This window comes from Vipera ursinii (genome assembly GCF_947247035.1).
Source record: "Vipera ursinii genome assembly, chromosome: 1".
NCBI classification, from domain to species: Eukaryota; Metazoa; Chordata; class Lepidosauria; order Squamata; family Viperidae; genus Vipera; species Vipera ursinii.
This window is the reverse complement of record NC_139512.1, coordinates 341529988-341553792: the sequence shown is the minus strand read 5'-3', so window position 1 is coordinate 341553792 and position 23805 is coordinate 341529988. Positions and strand designations below refer to the sequence as shown.

The following is a 23805-nucleotide window of genomic DNA, read 5'->3' as shown; positions in this document are numbered from 1 at the left end:
CCCATCACGCAGCAGAAACATTCTGACCGCGATAGCAAGCCGGGAGCAAAGCGTTTCCCATCGTGCAACAGGCGCCAAGGAACTTTGACGGACTCCGTTTCCCGGCATGCCTTTGGTTTGGCGGCGCTTGGCATGTAAATCCAACGGCTAGTCCCGCCCACGTTTGTTTTGCCGCTGGAGTGGACTCGCCATGGCGGGCTTGTTGCCGCGGCACCAGGCTCTTTACAAGAGCTTCCGGACCCCACCGTGGAAAGAGACTTTCCGGCAGGTAAGCAGACCCACTTCTGCCCTCTCCTCCCTCCCCTCCCCCGTCCTTGGAACGCTGGAGGCGCCAACGTTGCAAGGTTGGAACGGGGGCGGTCAATTCCGCCGCCAAATTGGTAGTCCCCGCCCGGCAAAACCCGCGCCCAATCCGGAAGAGCAGGGGTCTTCAAACTTGGCCCTTTTATGACTTGTGGACTTCAACTCCCAGAATTCCTCAGCCAGCTTTGCTGGCTGAGGAATTCTGGGAGTTGAAGTCCACAAGTCATAAAAGGGCCAAGTTTGAAGACCCCTGCGGAAGAGTATCTGGGATACTGGCTTTCCTGGGAGTTACAATGGCACTGAAAACAAGTGACTTAACATTTTTCACACTTAGAACTGTTGCAGCCTCCCTGTGGTGATGTGATCAAAATTTGGACTTTTGGCAACTGGCATGTAATTAAGACAATTGCAGTTTCCTGGGGGATCAAGTGATCACTCTTTGCTACTTTCTGGCAATCAAAGTCAATGGGGAAGCCAGATTCACTTAACGTGTTATTACTTAACTGCAGTGATTCACGTAACAACTATAGCAAGAACGGTCGTAAAATGGGGTAAACCTCACTTAACTGTCTTGCACAGCAATAGAAATTTTGGCCTCAATTGTGTTTGTAAGTCGAGGATTATCTGGTAGTGCTGTTCAAAGTGCTGAAGAGAAATAAGTTGAATCAGTTATTATCCTTAAAACCCTGTCTCCATTCTCAGTGAAATCCAGAGGTTGCTAAGCCTTCTGGATTTTGAGCATACTTTAGTAAATTGCATACTGAGAGATCATTCGTGGTTTTGGGGTGGGGTATCATCAGTACGCTGATGATACCCAACTTTTTTTCTCCACCCCGATCCAACCCAGTGATGCCCTCACCGTGATGTCCCGCTGCCTGGAGGCAGTCTGGGTTTGGATGGGGAGAAACAGGCTTCGTCTCAATCCTGCCAAGACTGAGTGGCTGTGCGTACCGGCATCTCGGGTTAACCAGACTATTCCATCATTAACGATGGGGGGTGAGGTGTTACCCCCCGTTGATAGGGCTCACAACTTGGGTGTCCTCCTGGATTCGCGGCTCAGTTTTGAAGACCATATAGGAGCCGTGACCAGGGGGCCTTTTGTCCAGGTTCGCCTGGTGCGCCAGTTGCGATCCTACCTGGACCGAGATGCCCTACGCACAGTCACTCATGCGCTCGTGACCTCCCGTTTAGACTACTGCAACGCTCTCTACATGGGGCTGCCCTTGAGGACCACTCGGAGGCTTCAGCTGGTGCAAAATGCAGCCGTGCGAGTTGTGATGGGGGTTTCCCGTTACTCCCATGTAACACCTCTGCTCTGTGAGCTGCATTGGCTTCCGGTTGCCCTCCGGGTGAGATTCAAGGTGCTGGTGATGACCTTTAAAGCCCTAAATGGCTTGGGTCCAGGATATCTGAGGGAACACCTGCTGCCGGCATCAAGTTCCCTTCGTCCTGTGCGCTCCCACAGGGAGGGCCTTCTCAGGGTGCCGCCGGTAAAAGAATGCCGGCGGATAACACCCAGGGGGAGGGCCTTCTCAGTGGGTGCACCTGCCCTTTGGAACCAGCTGCCTGTGGAGCTTAGGACTGCCCCCGACCTTCGATCATTTTGCCGAGACCTGAAGACTTGGCTCTTCGAGCTTTCCGGCCCAGGCTGAGTTTTAATTGGGGTTTTAACTGGGGTTTTAAATGTTTTATATTTTTTCAGGGATTTAGTTTAATCTTTTAAATTGTTCTTAATTTTTGTATTGATGTTTTTATGCCCTGTAAACCGCCCTGAGTCCTACGGGAAAGGGCGGTATATAAATTCAATAAAATTAAAAAATTAAATTAAATTAAACTAATTAGTTATGTGCAGTAAAGGCAAAATGACTGTTTGCTTCCCAGTTCCAGGTTCTAAATAATCTAATTAGATAAATCATGATTTTTGCTTTCTTATTCACTGTAATACAAATACAACTTTATACACATATAGAGACATGCATGTAGAATAGTATGCGCTGGGAGAAACGCACGTATATAATTCTTTATTTCCTTGCTTTGTTTATTGCCACCTCTTCTCTGATGAAATATACAGGTAGCCTTTGACTTACAGCCACAATTAGCCTAAAATTTCTACTGCTAAGCATGATGGTTGTTAAATGAATCACTGCAGTTATTGGTAACACAGTTGTCCATGTTGATCCTGGGACACTGCAACCATCCTAAATACATGCCATTGCCAAGCATCCCGGTTTTGATCACATGACCATGGGGATGCTGTCTTGTGTGAAAAAGTTATTAAATCACTTCTTTTCAGTGCTGTTATAATTCTGAACGGTCACCAAATGAATGAGCTACTTGTAGGAAGCTTGAAACAAGCTTTTTCATGATTTGCAGAAAAGGTGTTTGTTTTTTTCTATCTAGAAATAACTGCTGACATGAAGTTATTTCCCCCCCCCCCTTTAGCGCTGTGTAGAGAGATTGAAAAGTAGTCGGGCCAAGTTGCTAGAAAGATATCGTCAAGTGGGAGAAAATGGAGCTTCCAGATCAAATAAAGCCTTGTTGGTACAGGAGGTGATGGAAGTTGAGTGGAAAGCTTTGCAGTCTGTGGATTCTCAGCTACCCTCTCTGAGAAAGCAGGACTCTTCCCAGGTTAGTGCCGTATGAAGAAGTTGTGGGTGTGTGTTTGTTAGGACATGGTGTCCACGTTCTTAAAGAAGTTTCTCAATTTTAGCAACTTCAAGTGTGGACGTCAACTCCCAGAATTCTTCAGCTAGCCATGCTGGCTAAGAAATTCTGGGAGATGAAGTCTACAGATCTTCAAGCTGTCAAGGCTAAGAAACACTGCCTTAAAAGGATCAATAGTCTTTTCTGATGTCATCATGCAATGGTCCTAGGGCCAAAAAGTAGGCACAAAATCCCACAAGATGTTATCGCAGTTGCAAATCTGGGCCTAAGTCTTTTGAGATATGTCCAATTTAAAAGTTTATTTTTATTTCACATCAGTTTGAAATGGTGGTTTAGGACTGGAGAGAATGTCCTATTCTTGCTTTAATAGCAATTCATCTAAATATTTTACATGTTACATGTTTTCTTATTAAGCAAAAAGCAAATGCTTTTATAGTTACTTGTGGAAAGTACCTTTGCATATGAGGCTTTTAAAGTAATTTATAAAACAATTTCAAGATAGTTTGAAAAAATAAGCAGTGGGGTGTGAGTAGAAACGCAATTTACTTTTAGTATGTTGTACTTTGTTTTATTTATTTTTACTATAACTTCTCTGAGTTGCTCAGTCATTGAGAATCAGGCAGCATATAAGTTTAATAAATTATGTATTATTTTGAAAAGCTAAGAAAATACTAAATTCTGAAGCAGTCATGACCTTAGATGGGTGGGGGAAATGAATGCTCAATTGGTGCTGTGGAGAAAGCATGACATCTTGAATTCCTTATAGAAAAGCTGTGTTAAAAAAAAGCAACATACCGTTCTACCATAGTCAGAATGCATTGTCCCAATAAGAATTTTGGGCTTGACCTAAGTCCTAAAAGTATACCTTAAGGTAAAGGTTCCCCCGCACATGCGTGCTAGTCGTTTCCGACTAGGGGCCGGTGCTCATCTCCGTTTCAAAGCCGAAGAGCCAGTGCTTGTCTGAGGACGTCTCCGTGGTCATGTGGCCGGCATGACTAGACACCAAAGGCGCACAGAACGCTGTTACCTTCCCACCGGAGTGGTCCCTATTTTTCTACTTGCATTTTTTTACGTGCTTTCGAACTCATAGGTTGGCAGAAGCTGGGCTGAGTAACAGGCGCTCACTCTGTTACACAGAACTCGGGATTTGACCCGCCAAACTGCCAATCTTCTGATTGACAAGTTCAGCATCCTAGCCCACTGAGCCACCGCGTCCCTTAAAAGTATACCTTAGAGGAGGCCAAAATGCCTTCCACCTTCTTGAATGATGGACCTGATGTTATAAAGCTAAGAAAGAAAGTAGGGGAAAGATTTTTACTAGAACTCACCGTGGAGTTCTGAGAACCTTTGACAGAGAGCCTAATATGTATGTACCATGTGCGTGGATTGGTGGAGGGGTCCTGGGCAAACATTAGTTTCCAGTCTTCATTTTGGAGACAGCATGTATGAATTGCAAGCACCCTAAGTGTTCCTCTCTCACACACATATACCATTTCCCTTCTTTAAATATTATGACCAGAACACTTAACTGGGTGCTTTTCTCTTTAGATGCTTGAAGAACTGGCTGTATTGGATGAAATCCATCAGGAACTGATCTTGCAAGGTATCCAAGCTTATTGTTGATAACTGCTGCTTGAGTTAACGCTTTTACTAAAGCACAGTGCATAACGGACCTTGACAAATTTCAAAAAAGCCAAGCAGGGTCATCCAGAAGTTTACTAGGGAATCTCAGGGCTGTGTGTCCTGTAGCAGTGCATGCTTGTAAACTATACTGCTAAAAATGTAGCTGAATTAGAATGTGATAATGGAAAGATAGGATCAGCTCAAGATTAGACTCAATCCTATTCCTAGAAACGTAAGTCAATGACTTTGTAACCGCTCTCTTAGTTCAACCTCTCACCTTGTTATTGCAAAGTAAAGAAATGGACCACTGCACTAAGCACTAAGAAAAAGTGGAATAGGAAGTTACAAATGTATTTATTTTTAGCCTATCTTTGTTATTTTTATAAATAAATCCAGGTGATCAACATACCTAATACCCCTTCCTCTTCCTCTTTTTCCCAATACAACCTGTGAGATGGGTTGGATGGGTCATATTAATCAGAAAGTGGATCAAAATGCAGGTTTCTAAGCCAGGAATTTTCAGCTCCATGGAGTCACTAAGAACTGAATTCAGTTTGAAAGAGATTTAACCAATTAATAGCAATGCTCTCTTTTGCAGAACAGCTGGCCATAGAGGAATATGAGCAAAGCCTGAAGTTTGATGAGGAATGTCTTAATGCAATGCTTGATGGCTTAGATGCAGAACACCATATCATCTGTCCTGTTTGCAGAAGGTGAAGTGATTGGCTTGAGAAATCTCTGCCTTGGTACCAGGCCACATGATATTTACTTATTTAGTTAAATCCTACCTTACTAGTTTTAGAAATTACATAGAGAATGTCTATGGAGATTCATCAGGTCCTGATTGTCATCCAGGTCCTGATTGTCCTAAAGTTGCTTTTTCAAAAGGCAAATGGACTTTGTTTTTCCTCGAAGACGTTTTGCTTCTCAGCCAAGAAGCTTCTTCTGTTAGAACTGAAAAAGCTTCTTGGATGAGAAGTGAAATGTTTTCAAGGAAAAACAAAATCCAGTTGCCTTTTGAAAAAGCAACTTTGGGACAAGGTGGTGAACATATGTAATGCTCTTTCCTATTTTCCCCACAACAACAACAACACCCTGAGAAGTGTGTTGGGCTGAGAGTGACCAGCCAACTTTTGTTACTAGAATCGGACTAAAACAATCTCCTGGTTTCCTAAACCAACACCTTAACCACTACTACAAAGCTGGACTGTTGTGTCAGACTGTTGTGTTCAGCTTCATTTTGCTGAATTATAATGCGAGTTCTTTTTATGAAGGCATTTTTCCTTCTTCCATCTTCAGAGATAAGTGGAGACCAAAAATTTGGTTTCCCTTACTTGCATCCTGAAGTAAGGTTAATTTTCTTAACCGGTGGAATTTATAGTATAATGTGGCAGTGTGGAGGGCTCCATATTCAGGATTCCAGAAAGTGCCTCCTATTCTTCCTCCTCTCTGATTTTCCTTGTCATGCTGTTCAGTCACTGGTTCATAGCTTAAATAAATAACTTCCATTTCTGCAGATCGTGTTCTCTCCCTCTTGCTGACTTCTGTTTTGCACATGTTGCTTGATTAGGGAGTTTTTGTTCTTAGTTTTATACCCCATAGTTGATTTCAACGCCTGGAAATCCTAATTTCTCAGCTGTTGTGACTTGTGAATCGGCTACTATGTGTTATTCACTAACTAGGCCTTTGCTAGACATCAGAACCCACCTAGAGAAAACTGGCTAGACTGACAGCAACTCAGAATTCTTCTAACATACCTGGTTTATTACTATGGGAAAGAAATGCTTTCTTCAGTCGCTTGATCCTCCTACTTGTAGACTTTAGTAACAATTCATGGCACGTTTTAGTCACTCAAGTTTCCGCAGAATATATAAATTTGACCCTAACATTGTTTTAAGGCTTCTAGTTTTAAATAATCAACTTTTCAAGGTAGTACAGTAGCAGAAATGCTTTGTTGATTTAGTTTTATCGGTTGGTGGTTTTTTTTACTTCCTTTCTCATTTGATCTTCATGTGTGAAGTCTTTGAGGACAATCTAGATAAGTTACTTTTCACTTTCATCATTGCAATTCTCTTTGCATCTAGGAACCATCTCAGCGTGATGAGTAACATGGTTGCATGCCAATGTGGACTCTGCATCAATAGCCTGGTAAGCAAATGTTAAGGAATTTCTGGGCAGCAACTCCATTCTCCTGGGGCTTCCTGGGATGGCTGAGACTTCCAGTGGCAGCTGAAGCTTTGCACACTGGCTCAGGGGCTTCTTGCAGTCCTCAAGTCACACCACATCAGGAAGCCTGAGTCGCAGCATGGCAAGCGTTCCAGAGCTGCACAACTCTTGCAGGGCAGCCAAAATGACAGAGATGGAAGGGGATAGGCATGTGGGGAGAGTTGAAGGGGAGAAAGTGCCTTGCTTCGGAAGGACCAAGGCTCAGGGCTGGAAGTGACCAAGCCCAGAATGGCTTGGATTGGGGTGGGTCCTTGACTAATGACTGGTGGAATTCATTTAACAAATGCTGTTGCTAAGCAATGTGGTTGCATTTTATGTCTGCATTGCTTAGCGTGGAAATTCCAGTCCTAGTTGGGGTTAGAATGGAGGGCTACCGGTAAGATAAAAGCAGAAGTTTCATGTAAGAAATTAAGGTATTGCCTTCACACCCTACTTGTGAACTTTCCATAGCATCTGGATCACCATAGTAGAGAGCAAAAAGCTTAGTTTAATTTAATTTAATTTAATTTATTAATATTTCTATACCGCCCTTCTCCCGAAGGACTCAGGGTGGTGTACAGGGCAAGAATAAAACACAGAAATTACAAAAGATAAAAAGTAATTAAATACATGCCCAATTAAAAATACAGTTAATACATACTAAAAACCCCAATAAAAATAATAAAACCCCCACCAATCCCCCCTCAGGCCAGGCCGGCTTGCTCAAACAAGTATGTTTTTAGATCGCGGCGAAAGGAGCGAAGATCGGGCGCCGTCCGGAGCTCAACCGGTAACTGGTTCCATAGCTCCGGGGCGCCCACAGAGAAGGATCTCCCCCTGGGGGCCACCAGTCGACATTCTCTGACCGGTGGCACCCTGAGGAGGCCCTCTCTGTGGGAACGCACAGGGCGGAGGGAAGTAGACGCCGGCAGCAGGTGTTCCCTGAGGTACTCCGGACCCCTGCCATGTAGGGCTTTAAACACCATTACTAGTACCTTGAATCTCACCCGGAAGACAACTGGTAACCAATGCAGCTCACGGAGCAGAGGTGTGACATGGGAGTATCGGGAGACTCCCAACACAACTCTCGCGGCTGCATTCTGTACCAGTTGGAGCCTCCGGGTGGTCCTCAAGGGAAGCCCCATGTAGAGAGCGTTGAAGTAGTCTAGACGAGAGGTCACGAGCGCGTGAGTGACCGTGCATAAATCATCCCGGCTTAGATAGGGCCGCAACTGGCGCACCAGGCGAACCTGGGCGAAAGCCCCCCTAGTCACAGCCACCATGTGATCTTCCAAGGTGAGCCGTGAATCTAGGAGGACTCCCAAGTTGCGAGCCCTATCTACGGGGGGTAATAATTCACCCCCCATAGAAAGAGATGGAATATCCGAATAGACCCGGGATGAAGGTATGCAAAGCCACTCGGTCTTGTCGGGGTTGAGTTGAAGTCTGTTCCTCCCCATCCAGACCCGAACCGCCTCCAGGCAACGGGACATCACGTTGAGGGCATCACTGGGGTGGTTTGGGGTCAAAAGAAAAAGCTGGGTATCATCAGCATACTGATGATACCCAACTCCAAAGCCACGAATGATCTCACCCAGCGGTTTCATGTAGATGTTGAACAGGAGAGGCGAGAGGACCAACCCCTGAGGAACTCCACAAACGAGAGACCTCGCGGTCGACCTCTGCCCCCCTGTCAACACCGACTGCGAGCGTCCCTGGAGATAGGAGGAGAACCACTGTAAGACCGTGCCTCCCACTCCCAATCCCCTGAGACGCCGCAGCAGGATACCATGGTCGATGGTATCGAAAGCCGCTGAGAGGTCTAATAGGACTAGAACAGAGGAATGACCCCTGTCCCGAGCCCTCCAGAGATCATTCACCAGCGCGACCAATGCCGTCTCCGTGCTGTGCCCGGGCCTGAAACACGATTGGTACGGGTCTAGATAATCCGCTTCATCCAGGACCAGAGGGAGCTGATGCGCCACCACACTCTCAACAACCTTCGCAAGAAAGCGAAGGTTGGAGACCGGACGAAAGTTGTTCAATACAGCTGGGTCCAAGGCAGGCTTCTTCAGGAGAGGCCTCACCACCGCCTCTTTCAAGACGGCAGGGAAGCTACCCTCACTCAAAGAAGCTGATATAACTGCCTGGAACCAGCTGCGTGTCCTCTCCCGGGCTGCATAAACCAGCCAGGAAGGGCACGGGTCCAATAAACATGTGGTGGAGCTCAGCCTCCCCATAATCCTGTCCACTTCCTCCGGAGTCACAGAATCAAACTCCTCCCAGGTAATATCGACAAGACCGCCTGTGTCCTGATCGTCAGACTCTGCCCAGTCAGAGTCCAGACCGGTCCGAATCCGAGCGATTTTGTCCGACAGATGATGGTTAAACTCCTCGGCACGACCCTGCAAGGGTTCCTCCCTCACCTCCTGATTCAGGAGGGAGCGAGTCACCCTAAACAGGGCGGCCGGGCGATTATCTGCGGACGCGATAAGGGTGGCGAAGTGGTTAGACCTCGCCTCCCTTATTGCAGCGAGATAAGACCTAGTATAGGTTCTTAGTCGCAATCGGTCGGATTCGGATCGGCTGGATCTCCAACCGCTCTCTAGGCCCCGTCTCCGACGCTTCATCTCCCGGATCTCCGCGGAGAACCATGGAGCTCGACGGGATCTGCACCGGGTCAGGGGCCGCAGGGGTACAACTCGGTCAAGAGCCTCAGTGGCTGCCCTTTCCCAGGCTTCCACTAAGGCGTCTGCCGAGCTGTGAGCGAGGGAGGCAGGTGGGGACCCCAGCGCCGCCTGGAACCTCTGGGGATCCATTAAGCGTCTGGGGCGGTACCATTTAATTGGTTCCACACACCCACGGCGGGGGGTGGCAAAATGGAAGACCAGCCGCAGGAGATGATGATCGGTCCATGACAGGGGCATAACAATTGGGGAGCCCCCACCAAGATCATCTAACCACCGTCCAGATAAGAAAACTAAGTCAAGAGTGTGGCCTCCCTCATGAGTCGGTCCCGAAATTACTTGCGTCAGGTCCATGGCTGTCATGGAAGCCATGAACTCCCGAGCCAACTCAGATGATCCTCCCAGCGATGGTAGATTGAAGTCCCCCAAAACTATAAGTTTAGGGAACTCAATCACCAACCCAGAGAGGACATCGAGAAGCTCAGGCAGGGCTGCTGCTATGTGACTAGGCGAAAGGTACACCAGCAGCAAGCCCAACTGCGCACCAGGGCCGCATCTCAAAAAGAGACTCACACCCGACTATCTGGGGAACGGTGGCCTCCCGCGGACATAAGGTCTCCCTCATAACAACAGCCACACCCCCACCCCTACCCTGAGCCGGTGTAGCACCCGGAAACCTGGTGGGCAAAGGTCAACCAGAGGAATCCCTCCCTCTGGGCCCAACCAAGTCTCCGTGATGCAAGCCAGGTCCGCCTGCTCACCCTCGACCAAATCACGGATGAGAGGAGCTTTATTGGCGACAGACCTGGCATTCAAGTTCACCAGCCGGAGCTCAGGAGGCTGCACATCCTCACTCCCAGAGCCCGGGGGCGGAGCCTGAGGGTCGGAGTGCCCCACCGCTTTTAAGCAGCAGAGAGGCCTTCCCTGAGGACGATACGGCCCTCTGCTCCTACCCCTGCTGCCATTCCCTAACGTCGTGGGAATAGGTATTCCCACGACCAGCCCTGGAGCCCCGGAGGCAACTGGCCCCCGCTCCTCCCCCCTGCGAACTACCTTGGCACTGGCCTGAACAGAGGTTGTTGGACTGCCCCCCCTTGTCCAAACAACCAAAAAGAGTACCCTCCCCCCTCCCTAGCCCCCTAAAAATTTTAGAAAGAAAACTAATCAGGGGCCTCCTATTGGGTTTCTGTCGAAGGCCCCTACCCGTGCCCAGCCATCTCTCGGGGTCCCATTAAATGGGCCCTTCCTCGAGATCGTAAGCGGCTGGAAAGGCGGGTCGCACCCAGGAAGGGGGAGCACCCCTGAGGGCGAGCAAGTCCGTGCAAGAATATTTAAGGAAAGGCATAAGGAGTAGTCCAAGTAGAAGGCAGTCCGTAGTTGATGATCAGTCAATAAGGAGGATCTAACAGAGGGTAAATAGGTGTCCCAGACCTCCGCCCAGCTGCTGCCACTCAGCTGGGTAAACCCCCCGAGCGGGCCGACCACCGTCCTCTCACGACGGCTGCCAAGCCAATTCCCGGGGAAGAGGTGGTGGTCTGAAACAACCACTCCGGATATGGCATGCCTCCTAGAGCTCTCACCTCTAGGGGCAGCAGATGTAAATTCAAGCCACCCTCTCACGGTGGTTAATATCCAGGAACCTCTGAGTCCTTTGGGGATGATGTGTAAAAGGCAAGCCATCATAGTTATCATAGTCTGGTCAGCTAACTGCATGGAGCACTACCTGGAAAGAATCAAGAAGGAGGAGCAGAGGTACCAAGCCCTGAAGGCTCATGGGCAGGAAAAGCTAGACCAAGCGACCGAGGATATCGCCCAGATGAGAAGCAAAGCCCATTTGAAGGTGACTGCGCTCGATGCCAAGCTGCGCAAAGAGCAGATGAGGATCCAGTCACTGGAGAGCAGCATCGAGCAAAAGGTAAAAGAAAATAAGGAAATCAGAAAAATCTGTGAAGAGCTGATCTCTAAGATAGGATATTTTCTGCATTCATTCTTGAACTTTATTGCTTCCTTATATTTTTTTTGACAGGAAGGAATTTTGTATAAAACAAACAGAAAAACATATCTTTTAGTTAAAAATAAATGTTTCTGATGTTATCAAATTGATCCCTAACTGTCATATTTATACAAATCATGCAGAAGCTGACACTAAAACATTCTGTCTCTATGTCAAGTCCTGTGGGCTCGACATCACGAGGGGAGCAGGGGAAACGCCGCGCAAACCGCCCGCCCGAACCTTCCTGCTGGAGCCACCCGGGAACAGCACATCCAGCAGTCAAACGGCTGCCAGCAACCACGGGCAGCTGGTCCGGGGCTTTCTGGCATGTCTACGTCGACGGAGCTGCTGAAGGGACCCATAGGCAGTCAGACCGGCAGCCGCAGCTCGTCCTGGGATTACCCAGCCGCCTGCTCCTCGGCGGGGGCGTTGGGCGGCTCAGAGGGGGCGTTGGGCGGCTCAGAACGAAGACCGGATAGCGGGGCGTTGTGGGGAGCTGTTAGGGGGGCTGTAACACTGACACGCTGGACGGTGGAGGGGAGCACGGAGGAGGGGTGGGGGAGCACGAAAGGGGGGTTAAGGGCATAAACTCACATGGAGTCTGTGTGGGAGCTCAGGCACAAAGGGCGGGGTGACGTGCGGAGAGCTGGGAAGGGGGCGGGTTTTGAGCAGACTCAGCCAGATGATGGTTTGCATGGAGAGGGGTGGGGCTAATCACCCCCAATGTATAAAAGACGCGTTGGGAGGGCTAGCTCCCAATGCTGACCTTGTATCTGCTAGGCTTTTCTGAAGTAAAGAAAACCTCGTCATCACCCGTACCACGTTGTCGTCGTTCTTTCAGCGTGGACGGCTGTGACAGTAAGTCAGCGTTGCTTACAGCATTTCCTCGTTGCTGTGTTCTGCTCTGGACTTCGAGGCAACTGACATGGCCGAGAGAACCCAGGGGGCTGTGCTTACTGTGGAGGGAGAGGAGCCAGCTGTGGCTACAGCGCCTCTGGACATGGGGGAGTTGGCAGAGGCCCCACCGGTAGTTCGGCCCAAGGTCCGGGACCCTTGCCCAGCGGCTGAAGGCATTGGGACCCAGGGGCCGACTGCTTAAGCAAAGACTGGGGAATGGTGGCTCAGTTCTGTACTGGGACAACTGGAGACTGGGCAGGAGCGGCCACCCAGCCAGAGGGGGCCGTTGTTGGAGTGGAGGGAGCGTCGCGTTACCGGCGAAGAAGGGGAGGAGTGGAGCTACTCCACGGCTCCAGGGAGTTATACTATGGACGTCCTGAGGGACAGGTTCGGGGAGCCTCGGCCATGGACCCCCATCGAACCCGAACCGGATGCTGGCCGTTGGTCTCAGGACAGGGCTGGCCCTGTGCAGCAGAGCCAGGCCCATTTCCACCTGGCTAGCCCCCGTTTTCGGGCTCCGCAGGGTTCCGGCACCCCGCAGGGGACTGCACCTTCGTTGCCGGGCCCTGCGGCCACACCAGGTCAAGGGCCCGTACGGGCGGGTGCTACGGGGGGCGGTGGTGCTGCGCTACGCCCGGGGCCACCGGCAGGAGTGCTGGGTTGGCTACAACCAGGGCTCATAGTGGAAGGACCGGGTGCTCTGGCAGGGCTCTGGGGAGCACCAGCAGCGTGGGGCCCGCCACCGTTGCCCATGTCTTTCGATGGCCACCCCAACCGCCTGGCCCTCTTCCTTGGTCACGTGATCCATCATCTGGATAAGTACGGCCCCGTGTATGCCTCTCAGTGGGCAATAGTGATGGCGGTCACAACAGCGCTGCAGGGGGAGGCTGCGGCGTGGGTCGCTAACCTGTACAGCGACCGTGCTAGAGAGCTGGGGGATGTCGGGTTGTTCCTCGAGGCATTGTGAGCCCGCTTTGAAGACGTTACCTGGGTACAGCGGGCTGAAGCCGAGATAGTTGGGTTCCGACAAAACAGCCGGCCAGCAACGGAGTTTGTTCGGGAGTTCAGGGAGGTGGCAGGCAAACTTAGCTCGTGGCCGGAGCGGATGTTGATCCATAATTTCCGGGCTGGGCTGGACGACCACCTCCAGAGGGCCTGTATTGTCCGCGGCATCCCTCCCAGACTACAGGAATGGTTCCGGGTCGTGGTTGAGGTGGACGCTGGCCTACAGGGCTGCCAGCGGCGTGCAAAACCTCCAGCAGACCCCCGACAGGCTTCGCAGAAGCCGCAAGGGGAGGGGCAAAAACCGGCGTCGCCGATGCAGAAACCCACAGGACCACCGCCCCAGGCTGCTTTCCGCTGTTTCCGGTGTGACCAGCCGGGGCACCGTGTAGCTGACTGTCCAATGCCGGCGCCCTGGGCGGTGGCAGGAGCAACCCCAGCACGGGGTGTAACTTCCCCACGGTTTGTGGAGCGATCCCGAGCCAACCGTCAAGCCTTGGACACGACGCCCAGGAGAAACAACCAAGCGGAGACTGAGAGGCCAATGGACGTGGACCTAGAGGTTTACGGGGACGGTGATGGACAGGAGGAAGACCCAATGGTAAGTACACCGATCTGCCCTTTCACGATCCCAGTAACACTGACGAACCCCAACACGGGTGAGGCACTGGGATTCAGAGCCTTAATTGACTCGGGTAGCACACGGTGTCTTGTCAGTCAAGAGGTGGTGGCCAAGGTGGGTGTTGGGGTGGTGCGTCTGGAAACCCCTATGCACTTCCAACAGGTGGATGGCTCCCTCTTGGGGGGAGCGCCCATCACGCGCGTAACAAAACCCATACGCCTGGGCATGGGGGAGCACTGGGAGAGGTTACGGTTCATTGTGGTACCCTCCATGACCGAGGGGGTGATCCTGGGTCTCGCATGGCTGGACAAGTGGGGCCCAACCGTCTGGTGGGAGGGGGGGTGCCGACACCTTCGACTTGGGGTTGGGCCCCAACCCCCTGAACATGAACACGTGGGGAAAGACAGACAGCCAGGAAGGACAGAAGAAGGCTGCAGGGCCGGATCGGAGGTGCGGGTTCCGCCAGAGTATGCCGACCTCCTGGAGGTCTTCGGTGAACAGGAGTGTGACCTCCTACCACCCCATCGGGCCACGGATTGCACGATTGAGCTGGAGTTCAGGTTGCCCAAGCCACGAATGTACGCCATGGCACCGCGAGAGATGCTGGAGCTGCGTCGTTACATAGACAAGAACCGAGATGATACGCCTGGGCACGCCATGTAGGCGGTAGATGTGCGTTATGAACATCCACGCCAGTCGTCGGGCTGTTGGCAATCCTTTGCATGGTACAAAGTGGGCCTGCTTGGAGAATAGGTCTACCACTGTCCATATCACGGTATACCCTCGGATCTCTGGCAGCTCCACAATAAAATCCATGGCTATGTCCTGCCATGGCCGACAGGGGTCTGCCACTGCTTGTAAAAGACCCGTTGGTTTACCAGGCCGGGGCTTAGCGGTAGCACACGTATGACAGTGGCGCACATAGTCTTCAACGTGACGTCTCATACCCAGCCACAACTGTCGCCGGGCGAGGTGCAGAGTCTTAATGAACCCGAAGTGGCCAGCTTGTTTGGCATCATGGCACCTAAACAGGACATCTGCTCGAAGAGCTTGCGGCACGTACATCCTGTCCCGGTACCAGGCCAGACCCTCCCAAAGGGTCAGGAGGTGCGGGTGTTGTTGCAACCAGATATCCCCTTGTAGAGCATCCTTTAAGCGTTGCAACAGGTCGTTGACGGCCCTGGATTTCACGGCTTGTATCACCTCCGATTCACACGGGGGAAGAATAGCCTGCACCACCTCCTCCCGCTGGCTATTGTATTGAGGGAGGCGCGAGAGCGCATCCGCTAGAAAGTTCTTCCCCCCTGGGACATATTTCAGGGTGAACTTGAACCGCCTGAAGTACAGTGCCCACCGAACGTGCTTTGGAGCCAGCTTCCTGGGTGACTGCAAAGCCTCCAGGTTTTTGTGGTCCGTCCATACCTCAAAGGGCTTCTCCGCCCCTTCCAAGTGATGTCGCCACATTTCCAACGCCCACCGAATGGCGAAGGCCTCCTTTTCCCAGATGGCCCAGGCCCGTTCAGTGGCTGACAGCTTCTTGGAAGCATAGGCACATGGTTGTAGTACCCCATCACTATTTCGCTGCAAGAGAACGGCCCCCACCGCCACGTCGCTGGCGTCCGCTTGAACAATGAATGGTACGGTAGGGTCGGGGTGCAACAAAACGGGCTCTTTAGCAAACAACTCCTTTAGCGTCTCAAAAGCCCTTTGACATTCGGCGGTCCATGCCACCCGTAAGCCTGGACGCAGCTTCACTGTCAGCTGTTTGGTCTGCAGAAGGTCCGTTAAGGGCAGTGCGATCGCGGCGAAGAATGGTATGAACTGCCTATAGAAGTTGGCAGATCCCAAGAAGCTCTGCAGCTGCTGTCGGGTTCCTGGGGCTTGCCACTGTTGTACCGCCTCCACTTTCTTGGGGTCCATCGCGATTCCGGCTGCGGAGATCCGGTAGCCCAGATAGTCCAAATGGGAGGTATGGAACTCGCATTTTGAGAGTTTTACGTAGAGTCAAGCTGCTAGGAGTTTCTGTAATACCTGCCGCACTAAATTGACGTGCTCGTCCATGGATTCCGTGTAAATTAGTATGTTGTCGAGATACACGAGGACCCCCCTGTACAGATGCTCATGCAGTACCTGATTTATCAACTGCATGAAGACCGCGGGAGCCCCTTGGAGCCCGAACAGCATCAAACGAAACTGAAAACTGCCGAGTGGGCAGTTAAACGCAGTTTTCCATTTGTCGCCTTCTTTGATGCGCACTTGATAGTACGCCTCCCGCAGGTCCAAGCGAGTGAACACCCTCCCACTGGCTAGATGGGATAACATGTCCTTCATCAGAGGCAGTGGGTACAGGTGCTCAACGCACACCGCGTTGACCCCACGATAATCCACACATAGTCGTAGCCCACCGTCCTTCTTTTCTCTGAAGAGAACGGGTGCTGCCATACGTGAGCGAGCGGGCTGGATAAAGCCCCGTGCCAAGTTCTTGTCTATGTAACACTGCAGCTCCAGCATCTCTCGCGGTGCCATGGCGTACATTCGTGGCTTGGGCAACCTGGCTCTGCTGCACTGTGACACTCTAGTTGAGCCATTTAGCTCTCTTTTTGGGTCTTTAAAATAAAGCTGTATAAAAAAATAAAAAAAAGAGTGAGAGGCTTTTGTGAGCAAAGTGTGAGTGAGAGAGCAAGATAGCAAGCGAGAAGCTATTGCAAGCAAAGGGCAAGTGAGTGAGAGAGCAAGTGAGGGGCCTTTGTGAGCAAAGGGTGAGAGAAAAAGGGAAAAGTGAGGGAGAGAAGGGAAAAAGAAAAGGCATTAACTTCTGACTTCCTCTGTTCCAGTAGAAGGAAACATTAACATTGAACCTCAACTTTTTACTTTTCCATAATATTATAAACTAGCCATTTCTATAACAAAAAATGAATCTAACCAGTAAAGCCCAAAATCCACCCCCCCTTTTTTTAGTCATCAAATTTTTGACACTTTGCTAAGCAGTAGTGGTACTGGAACATTGTCATGTCCTAAAAGTGGTTTAATCTGTGAAAAAGTTGAAAAACTCTCTGGGCGGTTTACAATAGAAGCCTTATTTGTATATTGCCCTCAACAATCTGGGTCCTGATTTTACCAACCTTGGAAGGATGGAAGGCTGAGTCAACCTTCCAAGCTACGGGCAGAGTTTGCATGCAATACTGCATTTTAACCACTGCACCACCAGGGCTCTGTTAAATTCACTTAGAAGCATTATTCCATGGAGATAGAGCAAAAGTGCATGGAGTACACTCAATTTAACTTCAATCAGTAATCAATCAGTTTAAATGTCTGTCAAGGGCACATTCTCCCTTTTCCAGCAGTCTATTGAATGGTTAGGATAAAACATATTTCTTGGGTAGAGATCACACATTTCAAACTGTTGTGTTTGAAGTCAACAGCAATATAACTGTAAGGCATGCTGGCTGAGGAATTCTGGGAGTTGAAGTCCACAAGTCATAAAAGGGCCAAGTTTGAAGACCCCTGCTGTAAGGCAATGATGAAAAACGCTGGCAAAGACAGAGGCTGCTTCTCAGTCCCCCAATCTTCTATCTGGTTCCGTAGAAGTGGCACACTTAAAGACTTTAGCATATTTTTTAAACCAGGGGTGAACAGATTAAGAAAGTGACAGATGGAGGGTTCCCAAATTATTCCAATGCCTCTCTGAAAGACACTCAAGTATCTGTATGGGGTCAAAATTACGAAACTGAAAGTCATCCATTTTAGTACTGAGTGACAGCAGTGAAAAGAGATGGGGAGCAATATGCAACCCATAGGCTACTCACAAGCACTACACTGTTTATTATAACTCAAATTAATATGCAAGATCGCTATAAGAAATCTGGAAATACAGCAAATGATCTCTTGTGCAGTCAGATGCCTAAAAATATACACAAATGTTTTAAGGGATTTTATACTCAGGTCATTTCACCCTATAGTTGGGACCATTTCTGGTAGAAAAAGCTATTTTTTAGGTGCTCAAGGCATGGATCCGTTCTAGCAATTAAAATCTGATTCTTTCATCTGGACAACGTTAGAGCTTTCTGCATGCAGAACTTTTTGTTTTACTACTGAAATAGAGATTCCTCCCATATATCAATACTTTTTTTTTCAAAAGTGCAAACTGTAGCAGTAACATACCAACTGTTCATCATCTTCTCCTTCTAGTACCACACAATGGTAAAGCATTCCTGATTCGGTAGCAATCACTAGGATGTTAGGAACACATGGAAGACAGAGAACTGCACAAGCATCATAGCCATAATTGTCTTCAGCTGCAGGATACATTGGCATTGGGCCCAGCAGCTTGCCAAGGTTACTGGTGCTAGAATAAAAATAATTTCAAGATGAGTAGGAAGTTGTTTAATAGCATTCTTTCATCATTCCTCTCCTGCCAAATAAACCAAACTAACTGCTTGGAAAAAGAAACTTTTTAAGCCTGAACTACCAGGAGCTAAGAATGCTCCATGGTCTCTCATATTTAATATTTATTCCGAGGACAAACAAAAAAGCTTGTATTTTGTAAAAGTCTAATGTAATGTCATTCCTGGAAGCAATCACCTGAGCCACACTTCAGAGAAGTGACGTAGCTCTAAGCTTTGCTAGGGACAGAATGGAGAATTTTTAAGATACTGCCTTCTTAAAAATCAAATGTAATTAACCAGACTTTTTAGGTGTCCTAATAATGTTGCTTTATTCATAACCATGAAACATCCTCCATGTATTTGTCTTGCATTGGATGCAAATACTTTGTTTGGTCTTTGACTCTTCATCAGTTTCACTGCAGTGCCCTAAATGTTAGCCCAATGGGAGAATATTTGAATAGCTAATAAAAAACCTGCCAGCGCTGGAATACTCAAAACTTACCGAGGCATGGTACCAGTGGCAGAAGATGAAGTGTTATTAAGAAACAGTTTATTTCCATTCAGTCTTTTAGAACAATTTTATAAACTAATTTGAAAACGAATTCTCTAGTGCAGATAGGCCACAGGTCGGCAACCTGCGGCTCCGGAGCCGCATGCGGCTCTTTGAGCCGTCTCTTGCGGCTCCCAGCCGCCCGGTGCGCGCGCACCTCTTCCAACGGGCAGTGGTGCGCGCGCACCTCTCCAAATGGAGAGTGGCACCGCCCATTTGGAGAGGTGCACGCGCACCTCCCCGAATGGGCGGAGGTGCGCGCGCACCTCCCCAAACCTTTGGAGAGGTGCGCGCGTACCTCCGCGCGAATGGGCAGCGGTGCCGCTCTTTCAGGAAGCCCGCCGTGGCCCGTCTGTGAAGCTGCCGAAAGCGGCAGCTTAGCAGACGGGCCGCGGCAGCTTCCGCAAAGAGCGGCGCCCCTGCCCATTCCGAGAGGTGCGTGCGCACCTCTCCGAACGACCGGAGGTGCGCGCGCACCTCCCCAAACCTTTGGGGAGGTGCGCGCGTACCTCCGCGCGAACGGGCAGCGGGCCGCTCTTTCAGGAAGCTGCCGCTTTCGGCAGCTTCCTGAAAGAGCGGCGCCGCTGCCCCTTCGCTTTCGGCAGCTTCCTGAAAGAGCGGCGCCGCTGCCCCTTCGCACGGAGGTGCGCGTGCAACTCCGGTCGTTCGGAGAGGTGCGCGCGCACCTCTTGGAATGGGCAGGGGCGCCGCTCTTTGCGGAAGCTGCCGCAGCCCGTTTGCTAAGCTGCCGCTTTCGGCAGCTTCACAGACGGGCCGCGGCGGGCTTCCTGAAAGAGCGGCACCGCTGCCCATTCGCGCGGAGGTACGCGCGCACCTCCGGTCGTTCGGAGAGGTGCGCGCGCACCTCTCGGAATGGGCAGGGGCGCCGCTCTTTGCGGAAGCTGCCACGGCCCGTCTGCAAAGCTGCCGAAAGCGGCAGCTTTGCAGACGGGCCGTCGCCATCGGGCAACCGGGAACCGGTTCCATCTCATTTTTTAAAAAATGGCAGCCGCGTGCGTCCGCGCATGCGCAAAAAACCTTTTTGCGCATGCGCGTGCATGGACACACGCACGCGGCTCCCTCTTTTTTTAATTTGTGATGGAACCGGTTCCCAGTGGCTCTTTTTCTTTTTTAGGTTGCCGACCCCTGAGATAGGCGAACTGAATGCCACTAAGTGAACTTTCTCAAGTAAGTCTTTACCTGTGCAAGAGATTAATGTAAATCAGAAAAGTCTCTCCATTTTCATACAGGATATACATAGGATATGCCAGCACATCCTCTTTCTCTCTCTGACCAGTTATGTTCTTAGGAAGTACTGCTAGAGGTCCAAAGTCAAATGCCACGGCAGTCTCTCCTATCAACGCTGTATATGTTCTCCTGAAGCAGAAAAGGCAGATAGAGACTTTACTCTGCAGTGACTCTAAAAACACAGGTCCAGTTTTTAGACAAACAAACAATGGCTGAGCGTGCCTGAAGAGGAGGAAAATTCAATCTTACCCCTTATTAAGTCTCAGTGTTTCCTCATCAGCATCCGAAAGAGTTATCACTTTCACAGGTGTCTGGGGAGAACTCAAACTATAAATCCTATTAAACAAAGAAAGGAAAAACATTCCACATAATTATTTCTTCACATTGAGTATCTGTAAGTGTACATTTCAGTTATGGTAAATGAGGAATATTTGGATTTTTTTTTGGCAGCAGCAGCAAAACAAGAGATGGCCTTATTGAGATTTGTTTTTATGTTTCTTTGGAATTATAACTCTCTTAAAATACAATCTATTCAGAGCAAGAGAATGTTACCTTATTGTGTTGTCAGATGTTAATAGCACAACATGGGGCTCCAGAATCTCACTGGGGTACCAAGAAGCATGCTTCAGGGTCAGGGATGATGAACTGGTGAAGAATCTTTCAGCAATAGGTATGGTACTGGAAAACACATGTCTGCATTTCAGCCACAAAAGATCTACCATTCATTCATCTGTTGCAATGCTCTAACCAGCAAATTACGTGCTTACAATGTCTATGCTATGAAACGTTTATCCACTGACTTGTAGGCCAACCTGCTATCAGAGACATAGATTAGAATGGCTTGATATTTTTGATTGCTTTCCCAGTTGACCCTTATTAAAAATTTGTTTGGAGACTATACTGCTTCACACTACAGGTAAGATCAAGCGTTCACATGACCATTTTTTTCAGGCATCTTCAATCAACCTACCTACCAACTAACAAATATTTGTAGTATTCTTCATCTAATTTATGAGTCACCCCATAACAAAATTCAATGGAAGGACAATTTTTATATCTTTTAATAATTTTTATAACTATTTATTGATTTTCTTTAATTAAATATTGTACACTGCCCAGAGTCATTCTCTTGTGAGATGGGCAGCTATACAAATACGATAATTTGTATGCCAGAGTTTGCATTTTGAGAATAAGTGACATTAAATGCTAAAAATCAATTAAAAGCCAATTGCAATCCCAGAAATAAAATTATATTTAGTATAATTTAAAGGGTCTGTGAAAGTTAGTGGCCATTAACTTTGGTGCCAAATAGGAGTTCAAGAACAATTACAGTCTTGTTTTCTCTTACAGATGCCACTTGTATTTCTGCACAATGAATACCCCCATTTTTCCATGGAAAACTGAACTTTTCTGATTCAACCCAAATTTACACATTCAATACTTGGATCAAAAATAAGGTTGCCTGTGCATATATGGCTGTATGCATAAGGTAAATACAGCCTAAGGGAGGTAGGGGAATGCTCCTTCCACAAACGTGATGCGCTAAGTTTACAGACATGTTCTTTCTTAGGCAAAGGAATGGTTCCCACAAACAAAATGGTAGCATTTCAGCAAGGCGAAGCTGAAATTCCTCGAGACCTACTGCTCTAAATATCAGATATTTTACTTTTAAAACAGAGGAAGATGTAGTATTTCCAGATGGAGATGAAACTGGAACAAGCCTTCCAAGAGAACGGGCTTTCTCTGCAGCACCCAATTATTACGATTAGCATCATCAACATGGCCACTATGAAGGGAGCCTCCGTGACCTGGCCTTCCCTCTAAGGACCAGGAGACCCGCTCAAAAAACGTCCCACCTGGTATCGGCCCAAGCTGTCCGGGTCGTCGCCAAGGTGCCTCAGGCTGAGGACGCAAAAGGCGGCACGTTCGCGGTCCCACAGGAAGAGTTCCCCGCCGATGCCAAACATCAGATCCCTCGGAAGGGCTGGCCTGGCTTGCTCTGTCTCCGGCCCGACTTCAGAGGCCTGCTCTCTCAGGCGACCCAGCACGACATGGCGAGGCAGTTCGGCCCACCAATGCTCTCCTAAACCCGGCGACACAGCCGCCGCCATGATTACTTCAGCGAGGCGACTGGAATGTCGGTCGCTTAATAGGCAGCTAAACGGTTCTAACCTGGCCACCTCAGACTGCAGAACTACCGCTCCCAGCGTGCATTTCGGCGGCAACCATAGAGTTGCTTGGCGGGTTTTAACTCTTCTCGCCGCCTTCCGGTTAGAAATAAATCCAAGTAGTTGTGGAAGTTTTTCCTCCCTCCAGTCCTCCAAAGGGGAAATATATCGTTGAGAAATACAATTAAAGTGCTGGCTTGCAAAGTAGGAGACTGTCAATTCTAGACCTCCCTTGTGCATGAAAACCGTCCACGTAATTTTGTTTGTGTCACTCCTTCACAGTCCAGAAATCGTGGGCGCTCCATCGCTGGAAGTTTTTAAAAAGAGACCAGACAATCACCTGTTTGAGATGATATAGGTCAGGGGTAGGCAACCTCGGCTCTTTTATGACTCGTGGACTTCAAGTCCCAGAATTCCTGAGCCAGCTGGCTCAGGAATTCTGGGAGTTGAAGTCCACGAGTCATAAAAGAGCCGAGGTTGCCTACCCCTGGTATAGGTCCTACTGGTTGAGCAAGGGGCTGAACTAGAAGACTTCCAAGATCCCTTCCAGCTCTATTCTATTCTATTTTAGTCCACTCCACCTCATGGGGGCATTGAGGGCAAAATAGAAGCAGGAGTAATAGGAACCCAAAATTTGTTAAGTGAGTTTTGCTCCATTTTAACTTTCTGGCCACAGCTAAGTGAATCATTGCAGTTAAGTGAGTCACTTAAGTGACTAACTTAAGCGAGTCACTTAAGTGTTAAGTGAGCCTGTCTTCCCTGTTGACTTTGCTCATCAGAAGGCGGCAAAAAGTGGATCCTGGGGCACTGCAACTGGCATAAATATGAACCAGTTGCCAAGCATCTGAATTTTGATGACATGACCATGGGGATGCTGCAACCATAACGTGTGAAAAATGCTGCTGTAACTTTGGTCACTAACTGTAAGTGGAGGATTACCTGTATTCATTGCCTTGAGTTGACCCAAATATATAAGTTAGGACAAAAATCTAAACAACCTTGGGAAGAAATTGATGTGTATGAAGGCCAACACCAGCCAAACAACCAGCAGCTATCACTTAACTGTTGGCCAAGCCCCACACTGGTTTATTTTACCCTGCACAATGAATCAACAATCACACTGAGCAAGGAAGTTGAGTTTTCATACTTTTTTCTGTGCAGAATTAAAGAGAGGTACATGCGGTGGCTCAGTGGGTTAGGACTCTGAGCTTGTCGATCAGAAGGTCGGCAGTTTGGCGGGTCGAATCCCGAGTGCCGCGTAACAGAGTGAGCACCTGTTACTCGTCCCAGCTTCTGCCCACCTAGCAGTTTGAAAGCATGTAAAAATGCAAGTAGAAAAATAGGGACCACTCCGGTGGAAAGGTAACAGCGTTCCGTGCGCCTTTGGCGTCTAGTCATGCCGGCCACATGACCACGGAGACGTCCTCGGACAAGCGCTGGCTCTTCGGCTTTGAAACG

General features: G+C 49.2%; 2 protein-coding genes and 1 long non-coding RNA gene across 3 annotated transcripts; 2 read left to right on the top strand and 1 right to left on the bottom strand.

The window, feature by feature from the left end:
* Positions 1-167: 167 nt before the first annotated feature.
* Positions 168-6811, top strand: LOC310635346 (RPA-interacting protein B-like). Its single transcript, XM_083354177.1, has 5 exons — positions 168-268; positions 2746-2931; positions 4516-4570; positions 5189-5303; positions 6675-6811. Exons 1-5 carry the CDS (start codon positions 191-193, stop codon positions 6751-6753), a joined length of 513 nt encoding a protein of 170 aa, XP_083210303.1. The 5' UTR covers positions 168-190; the 3' UTR covers positions 6754-6811.
* A 2654-nt stretch (positions 6812-9465) lies between these two features.
* LOC310632380 (uncharacterized protein) lies at positions 9466-12044 on the top strand. The gene is made up of 2 exons (XM_083349580.1): positions 9466-11397; positions 11619-12044. Exons 1-2 carry the CDS (start codon positions 11038-11040, stop codon positions 11952-11954), a joined length of 696 nt encoding a protein of 231 aa, XP_083205706.1. The 5' UTR covers positions 9466-11037; the 3' UTR covers positions 11955-12044.
* A 6137-nt stretch (positions 12045-18181) lies between these two features.
* LOC310638239 lies at positions 18182-22524 on the bottom strand. The gene is made up of 5 exons (XR_014492072.1): positions 22036-22524; positions 20732-20857; positions 20429-20515; positions 20132-20308; positions 18182-18341 (listed from the first exon to the last, which is right to left on the bottom strand). It is a non-coding gene; the product is annotated as an uncharacterized lncRNA (long non-coding RNA).
* Between the last annotated feature and the right edge of the window lie 1281 nt (positions 22525-23805).